Here is a 22189-nt window from a genome sequence, read left to right as displayed (position 1 = left end):
GGCGCACAGATTGCTTTACTCATACACATCGACACCCTTTAAAACATTTTCCTATCATTTTTTTTTATAGTATCAAGAATAGAAAATTAAGATATCTCACAATTTGCATGAAATTTTACTCTTGTGTATTGCCAATACGTGTGGCAAAGTGCATGTACATGTATGATGTAATGCTTTTCTAATATTAACAATCAATTAACATGCAATTGCATTATATTCTGTGGTACTGGCAGGCCTATCATTTGTTTTTTTCTGTTCTAAGGTTAGTGCTGCTATTGTTTACGATTCCAGTGATATCTGGATATATACAATGTATCAAGTCCCCAGTAAAGAATAAAAAATAATGCGTATATTCTCATGCCTGCATTGATCGTTCCGTATGCACTGCTTACTGGCAATGCTATCAAATAGAGGGGTGTCGGACGTCGGTTTCAATGACAATAGACAGTCTATACAGTGTCGATGTGTTCGACACCTACCAACTGTAAAGTAACTTTCTAACAAAGTTAGCATCTACGTGTATGTTATCATGTCGTGGGCCACGTTGGCTAGGAGATCTGATTTTACCTTTTATCTTCATGTCTTTTCATACTTTTTTTTTTTTTTTTAATGTGCCTTTATTCAGTTTCATATCAGTTGAATGGATTCAGTTGCCACAGTAAATTTGATTTAGAATCTATAGGGTCTAGATTTAGAATCTGGACTGTACAGTGTACAACCTAAAAAAAAAAAAAAAAAAAAAAATCCCAGCATGACTATGAGGAAGAAAAGTTGTGGTCAGAAGGACTTACACTAGACATTACATGTATGTACTTAACATCTGTACATTGTATAGGCAGTAAATGTACTCCCATGTGCGACGTATTTATCCTTCCCCCTTCTTAATTGAGGTACCTATACTTCCCCCCTTTTTAGTGGGGGAGGGGGAGTGAGATAGATCTGCAGGAAGAAAGTGCTATAAAGTGTAGCTTTATGTTGAACATCGGTATCAACTGATGCAACCCCTGCAAGACTGTACAGCGGATTTTGCCTGCAACTACAGCAAAAGTAATTGATGTACCTATGTACGTGTAGCCAATGAGCTTTAAAGAAATTTGTTTTTGCCTTGGAAAGTTCTTTTGTGCTGAATAAACAGTATTTTCAGAATAGATTAGCAATGTCTTTAAGTTTGTATGTTTTTGCTTCTGCTCTCACCAGCTGACCCATACACCCATGCTGAGCTGCAGTCAGACGCGGGGTCTGCCGGGACTCCCACCTCTCCCTTCAGAGGTTGCTGATAAGCCCTCTGACCTGTACCAGGTAACTATTGTGTAATCATGGCAATCAACCCTTTGCCACTTTGTTGGCAGGCACATACAAATACAATGTACCTGAAGATTGTAATGTACAATGTACGGATACAGCCATGACTGGATGCTTTTTTCATACTGAAACTATTAAGTTACACTGTGTACTTTGAAAGAATGAATGAAGCTGAAGGTACATTCAAACTGTAAGGTAATAGGTGTAGATTACAGTGGGACAGCTTTAAAAAGAATTGAGGCACACAGATAAAGTGAGTACAGCAGGTAGACTGATACACACTGCATATATCTTAGAAAATTGAATTTTGTAGTCCTGGTGACATGTTTCAAGAATGCTACCAGCATGATATACACCTGCAGTGTAATCTGCACTTTTCAACACAATATTTACATGTACAACCTTGTGTATCGACAAAGAAAAAAAAGTCCCGGTATGATCAACTGCTTTATTGAAAGAATATGGTAACTGATCTGCAGGTAGAACTACATTCAGTTTTATCAGTATTACTGTTTCTTTTACAAGTATCGTCTGTGCACCAACAATATTGCAAAACTTTGCAATCACACTTAAAGGGACTGTACAGTACTGGTGGAGGTAAGGGATTCATGTTTTGAACATTTCTAAGTGAGATAATGAGAAACCTCGTATGAAATTTGAAAGAGCATGTGATTTTAAGAAGGATTCAATGTTTATTTGATGAAAATTGGTTTTGAAATGGCTGAGATATCCAAAAAAGTGATAATAATAAAAGGTGACAGGCCACGTGACAGGCCACAACTTTATTACCCAACATAGGATCTCTTTGTCTCACCTTGTTTTTGGATATCTCAGCCATTTCAAAACTGATTTTCATCAAATAAACTTTTGATACCCTTTAGAATTGCATGCTCTTTGACATCTCATAGAGTGGTTTCTGAATATCTCGCAAAACGTTAAAAGCTAAATCCTCACCTCGACCAGAACTGTACATACCCTTTAACCTTTTGAATTTTGAGTTTGAGACTATTTTTTTCCTGTGTTTTTTCTTTTCTCTGTCATTTTTTTTTTATTTTTGGAAGATCTTTAGATACCTCAGGAAACGTAAGGTACCAAACTGTCCCCTTAAATCTTTTTAAAATCTTGCGTCTCTACAGATTTTTTTGATACAATATGAAATGTACAGTGGCTTAAAGGCACATGGTCCCGGTGGTTTAGTTGAATGCGTGTGCGGGCGCACTGCGCAAGTTTCCTATAGAGACCTATGCTATCGACTCCTCTTTAGCGCTTACGCTTTGACCCATTTCCCCGAGTCCCAAGAAGTCCGATCCACTGTAGTCAGTGGTCCGATCACAGTTCGGCTCATGATTCCGTTGAGGGGGATGGCAGCTTTAGCAAACTTCTTTTTTGATGTCATACTAAAAGCACATAGGCACGCTTCCTGGCATCACTACAGACTGCATGACGCGCAGAAAAGACGAACGAAGGCAACATTACCTTGCAACACCTACGTGCTTTACTCTTGATGACAGCTCAACTTCGGCAATGTTCATATCAATGTTAACAGTAATCGCCGTATCATTCAACAGCGCCCTCACACCCACCGGAACTATGCGCTCAAAAATAAATTATTAGGAAATATGTCTCATATGCATGCATACGTTTAATTATTAATGTGTGCAGACTTATCAGGAACCAATGCTGGGTGATAGATATTACCTCTGCCACAGAGCTCTGTACCTTTATTCAAGGAAGCAAAAGTAATTTGTCTCAGCAGTTGAACATGTTTAGAAACCATGCATCTTGTTGTATCTTGCTAACTCTGCTACGCCTGGGCAGATTGTCCTGAAGCACAGTGAGCACCCACCGATAATGCAAGGTAACTCGTGGACCCTGGCTGCCCCATTCAAGGAGCAGAAGTTCCACCGCACGCCCAGCGAGTCCATTGCCAACAACTACACGCCCAGCGCCAGTCACCTCAAGCTGAAGAGCCTGCCCAAGGCTACGCTGAGCCGTGCTGCCACCCAGGCTCACATGACGCGCAAGAGGAGTCACTCGCCCCGTATCCTTTGCATTTTCATTGCTGAAATGAGAAATGGTTGGTTACCACTAATCAGAGGTCTGACCTGCCAGTTCGCTCAGCGTATACTTGATTTGTGAATGCGTACAAGTATACATGAGACATGGAATTTGATGATGATGTATGCACATACATGCAATCTTGCAAGTGTTTGAGAAATGATAGCTGTACTTTGAGGTGACAAGACATTTGCTCCCGTGACAATTGCTCCTGTGACTTAGGGTTAGGGTTAGAGTTAGGGTTAGAGTTAGGGTTGTGATAGGATTTTAGGTTTAGTTTGATGCGATTAGGATTAGGGCTATGTTTGTGGATTGATTCTATGTTTGGCTTAGCGTGCAAATATTTCATGGGAGCAATTGTCACAGAAGCAAATGTCATGGAACCATACTTTAGGGATGACAAACATTCCATTCAAAGTTTAGTCATTGTATGACATTCAATGTACAGTAGTGTGACTGTATGTATTATCATTTTGCAAAATCAACTTACCAATTGAGAAATGATATCTTCATGATGACATACATTGTAATCCTGCCAAGTTGATTTCATGAAAAGGTTGATGTTTTCACGGCAACATTAGTCATCTTGCAATGTCAAATTCTTAAAAAAGGTATTTCATCATTGCAACTCATTCTCTTGCCAAGTCAATCTTCAACCCCCCACAAAAAACCCCCCAAAAAACATCATGTTGACAGAAATGATCGCGCCAAGTTGACTTACCTGAAAGTTAAGTAATCTTTGTGACATACAATGTACATCTACATGCTAATTTGACTGTGCAAAAAATCATGTCATCATTAGCGACAGAACTTATCTTGCCAAGTCAACCACATTGCTTGATTTTTTTTTTTTTGAAGTTTAACCAAGATATGATACAAATTTCATTGAATTCCTCAGCCAGAGAACTAACACCAAACACATGATTGTGCTTGACTTTATTTCTTTTTAAACTAAGTCAAAGTGAGCATTTATTCCCTGCTGGTATTAAGTTGACTTGGCCCTGTATTCTATGTAACCATGACAATATGTCCTTACAAAATCAACTCGGCAAGATAAATGATGAATGAAAATGACGAAATATACAGTGTACTTGTGGGAAGTGGACTCAGTATTAGATAATTTGTGTTGCCGTGACAATGTGGACTTTTAATGAAGTCAACTCATCAAAATGAAATGTTGCATCATGTCATCAAGGAGAATGGCAATTTGATGTTCCCATACAAACCCTTGTACATCGGCTCCAAGACCGAGGAAGTGCTTCTTTACCTAGAGAGCTATCAATACTGTTTGCTGTCCCTGCAATATATGCCTTGAGTATCTGTTGTACAGTGCACTCCTGTTATAATGAACACAGTTACAACGAAATTGCATGACATCAAAGTAAAAATTAATGTCCCAAAATTATTTTCTTTCTACATTGTAGCTATATTTAGAATACTTGTTAGGCTATAACTGAATTTCAGTATGACAAAAGAAAACTGCTGGTCCCAAGTATTTCATTATAATAGAAGAGACAGTAGTAGATTTAATCCAAGTCATTAATTTGTTTATTTCTTCGCACTTTCATTCCACATCATGTTATTGGGACCTTTGCTTTTCTGGTGTGATGTTTCTACCATCACATCCCATGTAATCACCAGACAGTGACACAGCATACTAGACAGCAATGTTTTCTTTTTGGATATTTTTTTTCCTTATCTTTCATTAATCTATTTTCTCTAGTTTGATGTTTATGTTACGAGATACCATGTACATGTACTTGCCAAGTTTTTTCCTTGACAACTAAATGCATCACTAGCCTCCTCGAAGTCACCTAGGAATGGGACAATGCTAGATATGTCTCCAAGGGCCAAGACATTTGTTGGCAGGAGAGCAAACCAAAATGGGTGAGTGCTCATTTTACTCTGTGCTTTCAGTGACAGTGGTTTTCACCTCTTGTCAGGGCTAAAGTGTAATTCCAGATGATTTTCATAATTTCACATCATGTAGTACATAAAAATCGACAGTGCCATGCATAGATTTGAGGAATTTATTGTGGTCCTTGGGCAATTAAACCAAACATGCTCTTAAAAACCAAAGCAAATTACACTGAACAAGGATGATGACATCACATCTGCTTCCAGTAATGTAGCAATGGAATTCCATTACAGTTATACCACTTGCTTAACAACTTCGCCAGTGTAGAATCTATGTATGCTTTCTTCTTTTGTTCTGCTTCCATGAGCACCCGATCCTGCATTCTGATGGTGAAGCTGCTATGTCATTGTCCTTGTTCTCCGTGATTTGTTATGAATATTGAAATTATTCTTATTACTTATCCCGATCATTTTATTCTGTAACTCTGGTCCCAGTATAACAATTCACAGATGTTGAAATGCAAAAGTCTGAAAATCATCTGGAGTTCCCCTTTAATGATGATAAGATGATGCAGCCATAACTGACATTGGTGAAACAGATGAGGATGTGAAAGATTTATATATATATATCTATATACATATTTTTTTTTTTTCAGCTAACCTTGTGAATGACCTTTTTCCACATGATAAATGTTCTCTAGCAAGCCTATGGCGTACCACTTTCGTGCTGAAGGAATTTGTGGCTACATTCAAAAGCTTTCAGATTTTTTGTTTGTTGATCGAACTACTCGTGCTTTGCTCCCGTAATAAATTCATATGTGAATTGATTTGTATGAATGTCTTCTCTTCACTGCCCCTCTGTTTTGGGTTTTCACACAGACAACAGAATGGCCAGTCTAATGGACATGCGAATGGTCACGCACATCAGCTGCCACCTAGCCGACCTATGACCCCAAAGGAGCAGATGTCTGTCATTCTCGGTGTGGAGCAGGAGGCAGAGAGGTCGCTTGGCAACCCTACTGAGAGAGACCTGGAGGTCAGTACAGTTGTTTTTGTTCACTTTTCTTTTTCATTTTAATAGACGTTTCCTCTGGTTGTGCTAGCAGGAATGACAGACACTCAAATAGATTTAACTTTTTGATGCTTAAATATATATATATACAATGTATATATTTATTTTTTTTCTTTCTTTTTTCTTCCTTTCTTTCTGAGAGACGGTTTCAACCAGAGGTTTAGTGGTAGCTGATATCACAGCCTTGGGAAGAATTTTGAATTCAAAAGGAAGAGGAGGAAATTTCACATTCTATTTTGCTGAGGATGAATGTAGCACCATTGCTCACTTCACTCTTATCACATGGTACCTTGGGGCAGACCACGAGGGGTCCATATCATTCTCCCATTTTCCAGTTGGTTTGTGATTGGGGATCCTACACCAATTTGGATGTGATGGTTAGTCATGGCAGGAGACACTTTGGATGTGGCAAACAAACTTTGGAAGTCTGTGACAGCTCTTAACCCATTGAGGACGGACTGATTTTGCTATAATACGCATTTCCCATAGACACCTGCCTAAGTATTCTTGGGACTCGTCAACGGGTTATTACCTGTAGAAGAGATACAAGGGGTGTGTGTGTGTGTGTGTGTGTGTGTGTGTGTGTGTGTGCGTGTGTTTGTGTGTGAGTGTGTGTGTGTTGGTGGATGGGTTTGGGGGTGGATACGTAGTTGTATGCATTTAAGAGGGGTGGGGGGGGGGGGGAGGAGGGAGAATTTAAAAGAAAAAGCAATAGGACGCCCTACCTGGTAAATAGTGTATTTTTTATTTTCAGAGGACACACATACCAAGATATTTCTGTTGCCATAAATAGCATTTACATATTAGCCAACATCTAATTAAATGTCTGATATTTTTAGAGCACCGTCGTACATTCAACCAGGAAGCATGCCAAGAAACTAATATTCTGGTTTGCCTTGACTGTTACAATTCATGCAGACGTTGAAGTGGAGTAGTTTTGTCAGGCCATTTCTGTATGTCTGGCCACAAGTAGCGAAAGTAAGTTCAGAGTGTCTGAACATTCAAAGAGGGAATTTGATTGTGCATGTTTATACATGGTGTGTTAGTATTTTGCACAACATGGAATTTCGTACAATGGCTGCGCCAGGAAATGTAAATATTTACACAAATTTCTGTTTTTCCCTGTCATGTGATCACATACAAATGTATATTAGCCCATAGATGCTTGATTGGTATACTCTAGCTTCATAGTTTTGATTGAGAAAAGCATTGTTAGCGATTAACTTAACCCTAACTATTGTAGGCCGGGCTATTTAGGTAGATCATAGAGCCGGGGGGGCCTCCCAGGCCCCCCCTCCAGATCTCTGCTGTCGACCGTGCGATCGCGGCGAAAATTGGCACACACATTGCCTATGACATAATCTGAAGTACCACGAAGTTAAATTAAAAAAAAATTATCATTTATACTAAATTATGCTAATTTATGCATAGGCCTAATGATGCATGAAATCAGACAATTTGGTATAAATCACTAAATAAAGCTCAAAATGGGCACATTTTTTGTGTGAATATTCTTTTTAGTGTCCTGAGCAAATATAAGAGAAAAAAACTGTGCCATCACAAAAAATTTCTTCAGTATTTTGTTATTTTTTGAATTTCTTATGTATTTCTCTGTTTTTTCGACTTTATGTTTTTCGTTGTTTTTTCTATGAAACTTGTCCGCGACATTGTTCCGAACAAGAAAATATGTTATTAATTGATTTTAATCAATAAAACCCCAAAATAATCATGCTTTTATGAAATTTGCCAGTAAGCACAGTTTGCATTGAAATTGTACACGAATTCACGTTTTTGAGCAATTTTTGGTCTGACATGCGTGTACATATTTATGCACAACTTCGGAACCGCGCGCCGGGGCATTGCAAATTTGGTGTGAAAAGATGCGGGAGACTCGAAAGAAAAAAGTCATGAAACGTCGCGGCGATAGCTTTCCGCGTTAGCGATACATCGCGCGGAACGTCGGGGGGGGGGGGGGGGTTCTCGGAGGCCCCCCCGGCCTAGTTAGGGTTAAGATCTGATGCAGCAATGCTTTTGTTTTTGTTTTCTCTGGAGGTGTATGTCATGGGAAATACTGGAATAAGATTATCTAGAGTAGAGGGGAAAAGATGATCTGATCTGTTGAGACTAGTCACAATACAGCTTGTGTGCTTTGGTCATGTTTCCTCATTCAGCTTGGAGCCATCCAGGGTTGTGGCTATTGGTCATGATAAGACCAGGCAAGACCTGGATTATGCTGTGATGCACTGTGGACAAAAGGGTATAAATAGAGTACATATTACATGCCTGTTTTTACCTCCTCCTGACTACTGTAAAACAAGGAATGTTCGCGTGCATTTTAATTTCACAAATTTTGCTAGCACCAAGATTTGCAAAATTAAAATGCACACGAAAGTTCTTGTCTACACTATATGCATTGAACGTCAGTGGCAATTCGCAAAAATTTCAGCCACGAAAAAGGCCGTCGGCTCCAATTTACGAAAATTTCATGCCGCGAATATATCATGTTTTACAGTATCCTCCTCCCACTTTGCTGTACCTTTCCAGTGTTGGTGCTGTTCTAATCCTGGGAAAGGGAGAGTGAGTGAACTATTTGGGGGGGGGGGGGTGGCTCGTTTGAAGAGTTCATTATGAATTGAATTAAAAAGTCGCTAAAATATCATCCAGTTTTTCAGCTTGCTGCAAAGATGTGTCCACTTCCTCTCTCTCTGCAGAGATATTACTACTACATCACCAGGGGCATACAGAAGCACATGGTGGCCCCACCCCCTCCAGCTATGATGGACAATGTCAAGCAACACATTCCTGAGTTCCTATTGGAGGAGGCACAGCTGAGCAGGATGAGGGAGGAGCTTCAAGAGGAGATTATAAGAGATTACGACTTCAGCTCCAGGAAAGCTATAAGTGAGCAAATCGATAAGAGGGGAAAAAAATGGAGTTATGTGTTTTGAATGCTATCCTGTTCCAAATGATGACCTAATTTTTCTTTGTGTACCTTAACCTTCCAAAGGAGGAAAGACAATGGGATTTTAAGTTGTTTTTGTTATCATTGCATCTGTTTTCCATGCGCCCAATGAAGAGAAAAAACCCCGAAACAAAACAATACAAAACTTAGCGTGATAGGACTTTGTTGATGCAACAAGGTTGCAACACAGATATGCTAGAGAAAGTTCAGATGTACTTACTGCATATAGTATGTATTTAGGTCACAACACATGTATGGCATTTCCAGCCTAGAACTAGGAAACTAGCTCAGTTTCCATGTGATAAGATGGCTAAAAATACATTGGGAATAATACCCTTTGCATGTACAGGATGTCAAAGGGCCAGCCAATATGTCTAGGTCGAGATGAATAAACCTCCCAAAACACAGTGTGTGTAAATATTGGGCTATACTTATACTTAGCATATGGGATCAATCAATTCCTCAATCAATTCTTTTTACTTCCTGCAGCACTTTTTGAAGTAACTACCCCAAATTTCCAGTCTTTGCTGTAACAGAGCAAAATGTATCCTGTAAAATGACATGCTGCAACTTTGAAATAGATATTGAACATGTTTACAAGGGAGTCGTCATATGAAAGTGCACTAGACCTCTTTCACTGCAAGAGTACATGGAGTGTATAAATGACCCTACTTACTTTGAGGGTCAATGATTTGATTCCCACATGTCACTTTGTGAGGTTTTGCCAGAGAGATAGAGGGCTATTGTTTGCTTTGATATAGAATAGTGATTTGTTTTGTGAAAATGCTAAAGCATTAGATTGTTGGTAACAATTTACTGGATTTATGAAGTGTTCTGTTTTTTAGCTGAGCAGAAACTGTCATAGGCCATTAAAAAAAAGAACAACAAACCATGCAGGAATATTGAGGCATCAAGTTTTTTGACTTGGAAAAAAAAATATTTAATTTTTCACTAATGGCAGCTGACACTATTCATCATTCATTTTTGTTGTTGTGAAATTGCTGAAATTCAAAAGGAGGACAGCAACATTTACATGGTGAAAAAAATGTATGTGCCTTTTTCTTATTCAATGAACATCTGAACATAATCAATTCTTTCCAAGCCCTACCTTTCACTTTTGCAATATCTTCAAACAGAAAGTATTGCTCAGCCATACACCTATCACTTAATTGATAAAAAGCTACAGTGGTGTATGTGAAAGGAAAAGTTGAGAGATTACATTAATGCTGGAGTTCTGAACAGATTTTTAATAGCCAGGTGAGATATCATACAGTTGTTGGTCTGTTTCTGCTTCTGTTCTGGTTCCGTCGGTATACTCAGAATTAACTGTAACCCACCAACGTTGGTCCTTTTTTTTCAGCAATGCCTGATTATAAAAAGCATTGATTTGCATATCACTTCTGTTTTTTTTTTAAATACATTTTTTTCTATTTTTTTTTGTCAGTAAAATACAACTGTGGGTTTGAAGAACACAGTTTTTGAATTCCAGCAGTTGGTAGGTCTGCTCAAAGATCCATCTGTAATTGTCTTGAATGTTTGATTGTAAGCATCTCTTCAAAGAGTAATTAATCTTTCTGAATTAATTTGCTGTTTTAGGGGCCTTCCAACATGACACTTAGGAGCTGATAAACCAATGGAGAGTTCCTCAAACCAAAGCTCTGTATTGATTTGGAGAGTGAAATTAACCGCACCTTCTAAACTGTCCACTTGTTGTAAACAAGTTAATAAAATCAAAATGTTTTTCTACACTCGATTGGCATAGTTATAACTATTGATAGCCCTGCACTTAAATGGTCCTTGTGGTGCTGACACCAATCTCAACCTAGAGCTGGCTATAAAGACCTTTAGGTTGAGATCGATATTGAGAGGGATATTAAGAGGGAGAATCCCTGGCAATGCTAGAATGACTGTAATTAAGATATTGGAGAAGCTTAATGAGGAGGTTACAACCACACAGCTGAATACCTGGCTTTCACATATTACGTGCTTTTGTTGGCACAGTACATGTACTTCCAGTCAGCCATAAGACAATTTCTTATGAGCTGTTTCTTTTCCTTCGTGTGTTTTATTTTACTTTGTTTTGTATGTATCTCTCTCTAGGTTTGCCTTGAGAAGTATCTGCTCTTTATTGTGATGGACTAGTTATCACTTGTTGATAGCGGTGTCCATCCCTCTGTCCAGGGTAATTGCATTAAAATGGAAAATGGGAAATTTCAAAATTTTATGGCATGTTGTGAGGGGATGACATTATCACTTCCCTATCTGGATACTCACATTGACCATTCAAGATCTTTTTACTGAAAAAATAGCAAAATGTCAGAATGTCATAACTTATTTTTCATCCAGTTTTTATTAAATTTTCATTGTTGTGCCAAGAAAATTTTTTGCTCCTCTTTTCAGACTAATTTTCACTGTACTAGAATTCCCCTTTATAAGATGTGAGGTCAAAGTAGAACTACTAGAATCAAATCTTTCCTTTTCTTTCACACAAATATGATTCTCACCTGGATGCTACTGTAGTTCCATGCTTGCTAGAGGCTTCTGGAACTAATTACATGTATGATGGGCATTTGTCTGTTGAAAGTATGGAACCCTTGCCTGAATTTGCATTCAGACACAAGCAGAAATATCCCTTGCATTTTTATGCCTCCGCCACGAAGTGGTGCCGGAGGCATTATGTTTTCGGGTTGTCCGTCCATCCGTACGTCCGTCCGCTTTCGTTTACGCGATAACTTGAGTAATATTTACTGGAATTTTACCAACTTGGTCCAAGTATGAAGTATGATGGGGCAACGATTTGATAAGATTTTGGGTGAAATCGGCTAAAGGTCAAAGGTCAAAGGTCAATGTCAAATCATGAAATTGTATCCATTTACGCGATAACTCAAGACTGTATGGAGCAAATTTCACCAAACTTTGTTGGAGGATGATGTATGATGGGACAATTACTTGATTAGTTTTTCAGTGAAATCGGACAGAGGTCAAAGGTCAAAGATCAAGGTCAAATCCTAAAATTTATCTGTTTATGTGATAACTCAAAACTGGATGAAGCAGCTTTCACCAAACTTGGTCCAAGGATGATGTATGATGGGACAATTAGTTGAGTAGATTCTAGTGACATTGACAAGAGGTCAAAGGTCAAAAGGTCAAGGTCAAATGCTAAAAATGTTGCTATTTCCCCCATATCTATGCAATGCCCGCAGTTATTTTCTTGAAACTTAGTGTAGACATGTACTACTGCATAAGGATTCTCCAGAGAGAGTTTCATGTCATAGGGTCAAAGGTCAAAAGGTCAAAGGTTAGGTGAAAATGTTGCAATATCACTTTTCTCGCAAATGGTTCAATGTATCTTCATGGAACATGGTACATATGCATGTACTGACTGGCAGGGATTATCTAGGGAATTTAGGGGTCATGGGTCAATAGTCAGGGGTTCAAAGGTCAAGGTCAACTCCTCAAAATGTTACTACTGTATTTCCCTCATACATGTATACTAGTATATATGCAATGATTGCATTATTAGTTTTAAAAGTGTTTAATATATGTACATGTATTACTTGATGGAGATTCTCTTGGAAATTTCCAGCCAGAAGGTCAAAGGTCAAAGGTTAAGGGTCAAAGGTCAGGTTTAAATGAAAAAAAAAATATTTTGTACTGTAATTACACTCTTTCTTCATACAAGATGTACCTTGAAATTTATACTCAATGCATAAACTTATAATAAGGTCGGTCAGAAGTCAAGTAAAAATTTTCAATTCCCCAAATATGGGTACCTGCACTCTTTAATAGACAATTATAGCAAACCCAGTTCGTGGAAAGTGAACATTCAAGATATTTCTGACAAACCTGTTATTTCGATATTTTGCCAGTTATGTGAAACTGTCATCACACATTGTCAAGACATTGTACTATACACCTATTGGGAAAATCATGCATTATGGCGGAGGCATCAGTCGCCGTAGCGACATTTCTAGTTTCTCTTACTTTTATCCTGAAAGGATCAGACAGTTCATTCCTGTTAGACTACAGCTGTTAATGAGTCATATGATTGATGGAGTATTTACAAATATTAATGATGTACATGTGTACAAATGTATGATACCTATTCAGGATAGGCAAGGGAATATCAAATTTGTGTATACATACACTTATGAATATTGTCAAAGCAGTCAAATTCTTGCAGCCTGTGTTCAGTCCATGCTGTTGATTCTCCCATACAATGCCTTATCCAGTTTACCAACAACTGCTTGTATCAGGCTTTTCACCACTGTGGAATGCAGTTGGTTTAGCTTTTTATAGGCAGTGTTGATGTAACCATCTTTGCATCATCCTCACTGTCCCCTGCTTACACACAAACGCATGCACCCATTCTTGCAATCTCGCAGTCGACTACATCCTGAAAGACCCGGAGGAGAAGACACGCCTACATATCAGCTGGATCCCGCGGCCCTTCCCGCACCGCATCATCCGCGCCCCCGTCCCCTGGCACCACTCCTACCAGACGCACAAAGAGATCAACTGCCAGCATCTCTTCATCACCAACGTCATCATGTTAGAACTGCAGAATCTGTGGTATGACAGGTGAGTACTAGAACTCCTTCAGAGGATGGACTCTCCCGGGGGCCCGTGACATGAAGACACGTATTTGCCGTTACTGTGCGCTGAAAAGATCATGATGACCTCCCCAGCAACATCTGTGGTCATGATTGATGGATTGCTAGCGGGATGCCTGCAGCTGTGGCAGCTGCCGTTATTGCATCAGTGCAAAACCTCTTTACAAAATAATGCTTTGGAGTGAGATGTTGTATGATGCAGTGGGAAGAGTTATCTCATCCTTGAATGGTTCAACAAAGCAATTAATGTGTCAGTAAAAATTTTAGCAATATATCACTGATAGTGATAGACAGGTGTTTTTTTTTTTTTTTTTACAATCTAAGTATCTGCAAATTGTGCAATGTGTGGATATTTTTAACTCTTAATCTCCCCGAGGGTCACATCAGTGAAAATAACACTTTTTGATATAATCATGAATGGAATATCGTTTTTACACTAAAGATTATCAAAAGCACTATTGTGTCATGCATCCTCCAGGTCTAACTGGAATCTTTTTGAGAAATTTAGCGGAAAACCATGGCACATGTACCTGTATAACTGGTCAGCTGGGATATATACATGTATTATGCCAGCTACATACTAAGTTATGTCGTATATTGTTTGTGTTTTGTAGCTTTTGCAGGGAGCGGTTTGTCCGCCTGAAGGACCTCCTCAACACAGAGCTCCCTCTCTTGCCGGGCGAGTTTGAGTCCCTGATCAAACAGCATTGTGCTGATGCAAGGAAGATCCTGCAAACTTCGTAAGTGGCTCAGCTCTGTTCGTATGGCTGATAATTCACACTGCTAGGACAGATAAAAACCAAACATTCTGGCTGAGAATGCAGTGTCCATTTTTACTTCCCTCAGTTCTGTTCATATGGCCAATAGCTCACCCTGATTTGACAACAAAACAAACAATCTGACCAGGGACGCCATTTCCATTTTTCCTTCGCTCGGCTGTTTTGATATGGTTGGTAGCTCATACTGACTGGACAAAAAGTAAAACAAGACTCAAACAATCGGACCAGGGACGTCTTCTCCACTTTTCCGTCTCTCATCTCTATCGGTACACTGTATTTTTGATAGCTCACACTGATTGGACCAAAACAAAATAAACAATCTAACCAGGGACGTCATGTCCACTCTCCCTTAGGACAAGGAAGGGAGGAAAGAAACTATATGAGAACAAAGAAATCCTCTAAGAAACTAAATCTGTAAGTGTGATACATAATTGTCTTGGTAATACGATCCCTTCTTGCACTTGTTAAAGTGAAAATGAAGCACTTTAGGCTCATATCCAATTTCCATACTCATTATCACTTGATGGTTCTTTTGCACCCATTACCATTGCTTTTATAATGTAGTTTTGTTTTGTAAAGTCTTCTGGCAGAGAAAATAAGGCATCATGTATCCTGGATAGGAACATGCAGGTCTTTTTGTCCACTCTGTATTATTATTATTATTAATTTTTTTGCAGTGTAGTTCACTTCAATCTCATATCAGAGGCTTAAATTATGTAGGTGTTCAGGGTGATGTTGCTATCATGATGGTTACTCACACTGGAACTCAAAATGAATTCCTAGTGTATCATAATGAAAGCCACACATGAAAAATTAGCCTTGGCTTGGGATCTCTTGACTTAACCAAGGCATTGTTTACCTCTTTACCTCTCAGAACTGGCAATAACTAAAATGTGAGAAAAAAAAAGACTCATCCTAAAAAACAATAAATAAAACAAAATGTCAACACATAACATGATGTGAGTGTTGCATATATAAATATGTATATGCTATAGAGACACTTTCCCCATTTGTCAAATTAAGATTACACATGTACTTGCTCATTCAAAACACTGTGCACATTTACTGCATTGGACAAAATAGATCTGGCGTGTGGTGAATGAGTTGGATTTCTGTACTATATCGGGTCTTAATTTCAAGGTTGTCGTGCAGCTGAAATTATCCAGCATTTCCAAAGGTTGTGCTTAAAAGTTACAATTCACACCCAGGGAGCATGATGGTGCTTTAATAGTAATATAATTATGGTGTATCTCTTGTAAGATGCCCCAGTTGTAGAATGAGAAGGGGCTATTGTGGATTAATTAGAGAATCTACTTACAAGAAATTGCATAATGTATGTAATTAAGAGCAATGACTGTGAGAATACTTACTTTGCATTATGCAGCTCTGGGGGCATTTCATGAAGCATTTTTTCCCACAAATTTGTCAGACAAATTTGCTCTCGGCCAATCAGATGCAAGGAGATTTCAGTAGCTGATAACAGTTTGTCAGAAAAAATATCTGACAAAACACTTCATGAAATGCCCCCCTGATGCGATTGATCCAACAATGTTTACTTGTGATATAATGTCAGTATTGTACCTCCATGATTGGACATAGCCTCACTAGACTTGCCAATGTAAACAACACTTCCAAATCTTTAAAGAGACTGTTATTTCTGTACACTGAACGTACTTGAGGGAGCATGAAGGGTTTTTTTTTTTTTTTTGTGACTGTGAAATTTATGTTTTCCATGCTCTCTTTCTGATTCTATCTGCACTCATATAATGGATTTAGGATAATTGAGGATATATAAGATTTCTTTCTTTGGGTTGTACCAAATCTGATAAATTTCCATGCAACGTTTGAAATATTGTTTTGTTTTTAAAAAGATGAGCATTCCTTAATATCAAAATGCTGGAGACAGCATTGACAAGTGCTCTGCACAATATCTGCTGCTCTGGGAAAATTCTGAAGTGGTTTGCCTACTGTACCCTCCCAATTTGACTCGTGCGTCTTCTGTGTGATTGTTTGGCCCCGGTATGCATCTCTGGTCTGCAGGTGGATCCCTACGTGTGCCGAGATGTTCATGGACAAGAAGGAGCTGTGGGCCCACCTCGTCCCGTCCACAGACACAGACTCCACCCAGCGGGTGCAGGAGTTCTTTGCCTGCGTCGCTGCACTCATGTCTATCCAGCTCAGGAGCATGGTCATCAACTCTCTGGCTGACTTCTTGGATTTCTTCAAAATACACGAGGTCAGTTATTTGTTTCTTTCAGTTTCTCAATTCACTATCTGCACTTCATGATGGTTTTCTCTGTCTTTGTGTACTCTTAAAGATTTTACCCGGCACACTATTGTTTCCTTTGTGTTTTCAACAAGTTGAATGATTTTAGACATAAGGATTGTTTTCTCTCCATCCTGTTAAGCTTGTTATCACATTTCTTTTATTTCCAATTTTGTTATAGACTTTGGTATTTCTTACCTGCAGTTACTTTTTTTTTTCTAATAGTGTACTGTATAGAATCACTTTTGTCAGATATACTATGTATCATATTACATATATTTTGCCACAAACATAGACATGGACAGAAAAAAGCATAGATCATACATGCATTAATATATCATATAGCATTGCATGTAATCATTCATTTTTCAATATATGCATTTTGATTAATGTGGTAGATCATATATTTATATCTTTTCCTCATATTTACTGGTTTGGAAAACATTATTCATTTGCGTCAATGAAATGTTTGGTGTAAAGTCTTCAAAATTCCTCTGACTGTGTAAGTGTAAAATTTCAAATAATTAAATTTTTTCAAAAGGCTAATGAAATTCACTAATTTGTCATTCTTGGATGAGGTATTGTATATAATTTCATATAGCAAATAAAGTTATGTGCTTTTATTTTTTGCAGGAGATCTTTGTGGTGCAATATTGGTCAAAATTTCTTTACCATGAAATATTTCAATTTGTACTATAACTGTTCAAGAATATGTCTCATGGCCAGTCTTTTTGAGAGTATGTTAAAACTGCATGTAATGGTTTTTTTTTATTCATCTGCAGTTTGATTTATATGATCAGTCATATTTTCATCTGTCTCATTTCCTTATATTTGCTTGTTTGTATACCTATTACTCAAGCATTCTCAACAATTATTCAGAAATCTATATATTCACTTGCTTATGTGTTTCCTTCAAACCTGCATATGTATTCAAGTACTTATTCATTTATTCGTATTTGTTGTTTGATTATTGCCAGGCTGGAAATGACTTCGAGGATGAGTACAGGGAGCTGCAGTATGTGATGCCTCAGATCATGATCATCAAACTGAGAGTGGAGGAGCCGAGGATTGCCTTTGACCCGGCGTTTGTGGAGTGCCGGAACATCATCCTCCGCTGCTTCTCTGAGATCATCACATCAGCCGAGGGCCTGCAGAGGGTAGGTTTCGCTGTCTGTGCTAGTCAATTCAAGTCAAATCAAATCAAATTTTATTTCCAATATCACAAATTTGTTCAAGTGTAATGTAAATACAAAATACCTGACCTATCACAGCTGTTTATAATGAAATTTTCATTTGCGCAGGTCGAGTGTGCCATCTTCCCACAGATGGCTAACCAAAAGCTCCTGCTCCGCCCCGTCAAACTCGAAGAGCCGCTGGTGACCGACTTCATCGACAAGGCCATGGAGATTTTTAAGCACAACACCGTGGGACCCACTAGGTATGTGTGCTAGTGATATCTCCCTTATTACTAAGCTCTTGCCCTCCTCTTTCATTAAATGTGGCTGGATACTGTAAAAGTGGATATTTCCGCGGCGCGACTTATTTCTTATGCTCGACTGGGCAAGAAGAGGTTTGCATGTTTTTAATTCTGTGGAATCAAGACATCAGCTACTGGAACATACAATTGTATGGCAAGCCCAAATATTTGCATGCTTTTATTTGTGTACTTAGTTTCTGGTTGCGCAAAATGCCTGAAAATTTCAACACCGTGAAAATTTCCACTTTTATAGTAACAGAGTTAAAGGTAGGGGATACCTTTTACAGACCTCCCAAAATGCAGCAAAACATTAAATATGAACCTCAGGGGACTTGTTTAGGCCACTGCTGAGAAATTTGGAAGTCAACAGTTATCTACAATTTGAATAATGCACAAAACTCAACGACTCAGTAGTTCTGTGTGTCAGCCACACTTAAGCCTTTTTGTTGCAGTCTTCTGTATTTTTTTATCTATAAACACAAATCTAAAAGTATAAGAGCTGATGTAATAACATAGAGAGTGTGTGGCAAGAATGTATATAGAAATGTTTGTAAGTTTTGATGAACTTTCTTCACAAAATATACATGATGGACACACATGCAGTGCATGGGTCTGCAAAGGTAGCCTAGTAATGTACTGGAATTTACGGTGAGCCCCCCAAAAAAATTCAAATCAAAATCTAACGGTCAATAAAAATGTACTAAATGTTACCTTCCACTTTCAATACTTTATGGGAGTTTCTAAAATGATACTCTCGTCAACATACCACTGTATTTATACAACTCTTCATTTAAGGCATGCAAATGGGGGATTCCCTACCTTTAAGAACAGAGTGAGTCTTGGACTCACTGTATTTCTAAGTTGTTTATAGCTAAAGAAGTAAGCAGCCACATTCTTCAAAGCATTCAAAATTATGATTTGAGTCTATTTAGAGAATAAATGAAGGTATTGGGATACAATTTCAGGTGCATCTAGTTGCCACACAACACGACTTTACATATCTACCCTTTGATCACTTGGTAAAGAACTAGTCCTCGCAAGCATGGTGATGGTTTTAATCCAGGTGTCACACTTCCGCAAGTGTCCTTGCGAATATAAGAAGAAGTGGGTGTATTAAAGTGTACACATGTAGGAACATTGAAATCCATGCGCTGCAGCTCGTAACCTGAAGCAGTTCGTTCTCAATAAAGTATGACTTCCAATTGAGGGAATACATCTACTGCGCCATGACTCTGAGTAAACCTCCTTTTTTGTTTCATTTTTTTTTTTTTGTCTTTCTTTCTCCACAGGTACTTGAACATGTACAAAAAGTATAACGACCTCTTGAACCAGAAGGCTGACGCCGATGTCACAGCCTTCCTGAAAGAGACACATTCCCTGCAGGGGTTCATCAAGAAGATCGGCAGCTACCAGCAGCTGAAGGACGAGATCTCGTCCCTGCGGATCACCGTCCCCCTCAGCATGTTCTGCCTGGATTGCAAGATGCTCAACAAGGACCTGTGCGACCGGGCGCAGAAACTCAAGGAGCGCCTCATCACCTTCGAGGTGGATGAGAATCGCACCCTCAACAAAGGGTAAGCAGCGATGTGTCACTCGCCCCTCGTGTCACTACGGAATGGCTTCAGAGAATGCAGTAGAAGTTGATATAAATATGCAAATGTGTTATAACAAAGTCATCTCTTCATTGAGTATTTTTGTTCACATCAGAGGTGACATTGATTATTTCATTGAGTTGATGTGTTTTTCTCCCTCGAGAGTGTTAGAAATAGTAGGTTCTTGCAGGGATATCCTGTTTGTGCTAATATGATAAAACTGCAAAAAAAAAAAATCCCTGTTTGATGGTCACTTGTTGAGATTGGTATCTGTGGAGATGATTGCATATATTTCATTCCATATAGGATCTGCCGTCGCTATGATGACATCGCTGAGCGCCTTGGCGAGACGCCAACCACCACGGCAGAGATTGTGGCCCTGGCGGAATTCCTGAGGGAGTCGTCTGAGGTCACTGTGTACAAACTGAAGGATGAAGTTGATGAAGCGGCAAACCGACTCATGTTTCTGCTGGACTATGCCTTCTTACCATGTAAGGGAAACCCTATGAGCTATGTCCGTGGAATGACTGCTCCATTCACAGAGACTCCAACTCTCCCGCCGAAAGCCCATTTTTGCAAAATCTCCCGTTCTCCCGCTTGAGATTTAATTTCTCCCGCCCTGGCTCTGTGTCTCCCGCTTGAAATGATTTCTTACTTATTGCCATCGTATGTTGAAAAATAAGCCTTAGATAGCAGGAAAGAGCATCTAGAACCCTAGAGCTTCCAGGGCCCTTAAACGGGCCCCGGACGGACCCTGGCCGCAAGGAACTTCACGCTTCGTGCTCGTGATGTTTGCTAGGGGTTTCAGGCGGGAGAATCTTTAGATGAGAAGGTGCTTGGGGTTGGAGTCTCTGCATTCAGACTTATCAAATTGTTATTGTCAGTTTTTGTTTGCATATATATGTCGATTGCATACTGTGAAGATCAACAGAGAGTGAGAGTGAAATTCTAGCCATAGCCATTACGAGTGACCAGAGGAAAAGAAAGATTCCAGCCAGGAAAGGAAAGTGAAAATATTTGATTGCTATGATTTCCTGAATGTAATCATCGGAATCCTCTCTCTCTCTCTCTCTCCTTTTAGATTGGTAAACATTCAGCATGGTGTCAATTTTCAACTTTTTATGCAGAGGTTTCATTTTCAGAATTATAGCAAGGCAGATTCTCAGTGTAGAGGTCACGTACACAGTTGTTTTGTATCTCTTAAATTTGTAAAAAAAAAATATTTTTGCTGTCAAAATGTGTGATGGGATGGATATAGAAGTTGGCAAAGGGTGATAATGATTTCAGTGGATCTGTTATGTGGAGCTCTTCAATTCAAAATTTTATCTCTGTGTTATACAGTCAAATGTAAGATTTTTTTTATGCCTCCGCCACGAAGTGGTGCCGGAGGCATTATGTTTTCGGGTTGTCCGTCCGTCCATAATCAATTTTGTGGACGCCGTAACTAAAAAACCTTTTGCGGTATCCTGATGGAACTTGGCATGTGTGTGTATGAGGGGGTGAAGTTGTGCCTATCAACTTTTGGGTGCACAAGCTGAAGGTCAAAGGTCAAAAGGTCAAGGTCAAATGCTCAAAATTTCACTATTTCCCCCATATCTATGCAATGCCTGAAGATATTTTTTTTGAAACTTAGTGTATACATGTACTACCCAAGTAAGATTCTTTGGTGAGAGTTTTGGGTCATGAGGTCAAAGGTCAAAGGTCAAAGGTCAAAAGGTCAAGTAAAATGTTAAAATTTTACTTTTTTCTTCATATCTTTGAAATGGTTCAAGGTATCTTCATGGAACATAGTATATGTGCATGTACTGACTGGCAGTGATTATGTAGGAAATTTTGGGTTTATGGGGTCAAAGGTCAGGGTCAAAGGTCAAGGTTAACTCTTCAAAATTTTACTATGTCCCTCATATTTATTCGATGCCTGCAGGATTTTTTTTTTTACTTGGTGTATACATGTATGTATTACCCAATAAAGATTCTCTGGGAAGTTTTTTTTTTTTTTTTTCCCAAAAAGGTCAAAGGTCAAAGACCAAGAGAAAGTGCTGAACTTTACTTCTTCCTCCATATCTCGGAAGTGGCTCAAGTCATCTTGAAACTTTGTACATATGTTCTGCCTCACAGTGATTCTCTTATGAATTTTAGGATCATAGGGTCAAAGGTCAAGGGTTAAAGGCTAGGTGAAAATGGTAACAATTTACTATTCAATACAGAACT

At 38.8% G+C, this 22189-nt stretch overlaps 1 protein-coding gene across 1 annotated transcript in view; it reads left to right on the top strand.

The window, feature by feature from the left end:
• LOC140232341 (dynein axonemal heavy chain 3-like) overlaps positions 1–22189 on the top strand; it is a 97856-nt gene that overhangs the window by 346 nt on the left and 75321 nt on the right. Inside the window, exons 2-13 of the mRNA XM_072312471.1 lie at positions 1198–1299; positions 3121–3343; positions 5160–5247; positions 6097–6253; positions 9001–9190; positions 13637–13832; positions 14479–14604; positions 16684–16879; positions 17887–18066; positions 18211–18347; positions 19676–19960; positions 20285–20469. Of these exons, the coding sequence (XP_072168572.1) occupies positions 1198–1299; positions 3121–3343; positions 5160–5247; positions 6097–6253; positions 9001–9190; positions 13637–13832; positions 14479–14604; positions 16684–16879; positions 17887–18066; positions 18211–18347; positions 19676–19960; positions 20285–20469 (2065 nt within the window). The remainder of the gene's footprint in view (positions 1–1197; positions 1300–3120; positions 3344–5159; positions 5248–6096; positions 6254–9000; positions 9191–13636; positions 13833–14478; positions 14605–16683; positions 16880–17886; positions 18067–18210; positions 18348–19675; positions 19961–20284; positions 20470–22189) is intronic.

This window comes from Diadema setosum, chromosome 8 (genome assembly GCF_964275005.1).
Source record: "Diadema setosum chromosome 8, eeDiaSeto1, whole genome shotgun sequence".
Lineage (NCBI taxonomy): Eukaryota > Metazoa > Echinodermata > Echinoidea > Diadematoida > Diadematidae > Diadema > Diadema setosum.
This window is presented reverse-complemented; position numbering and strand designations above follow the sequence as displayed.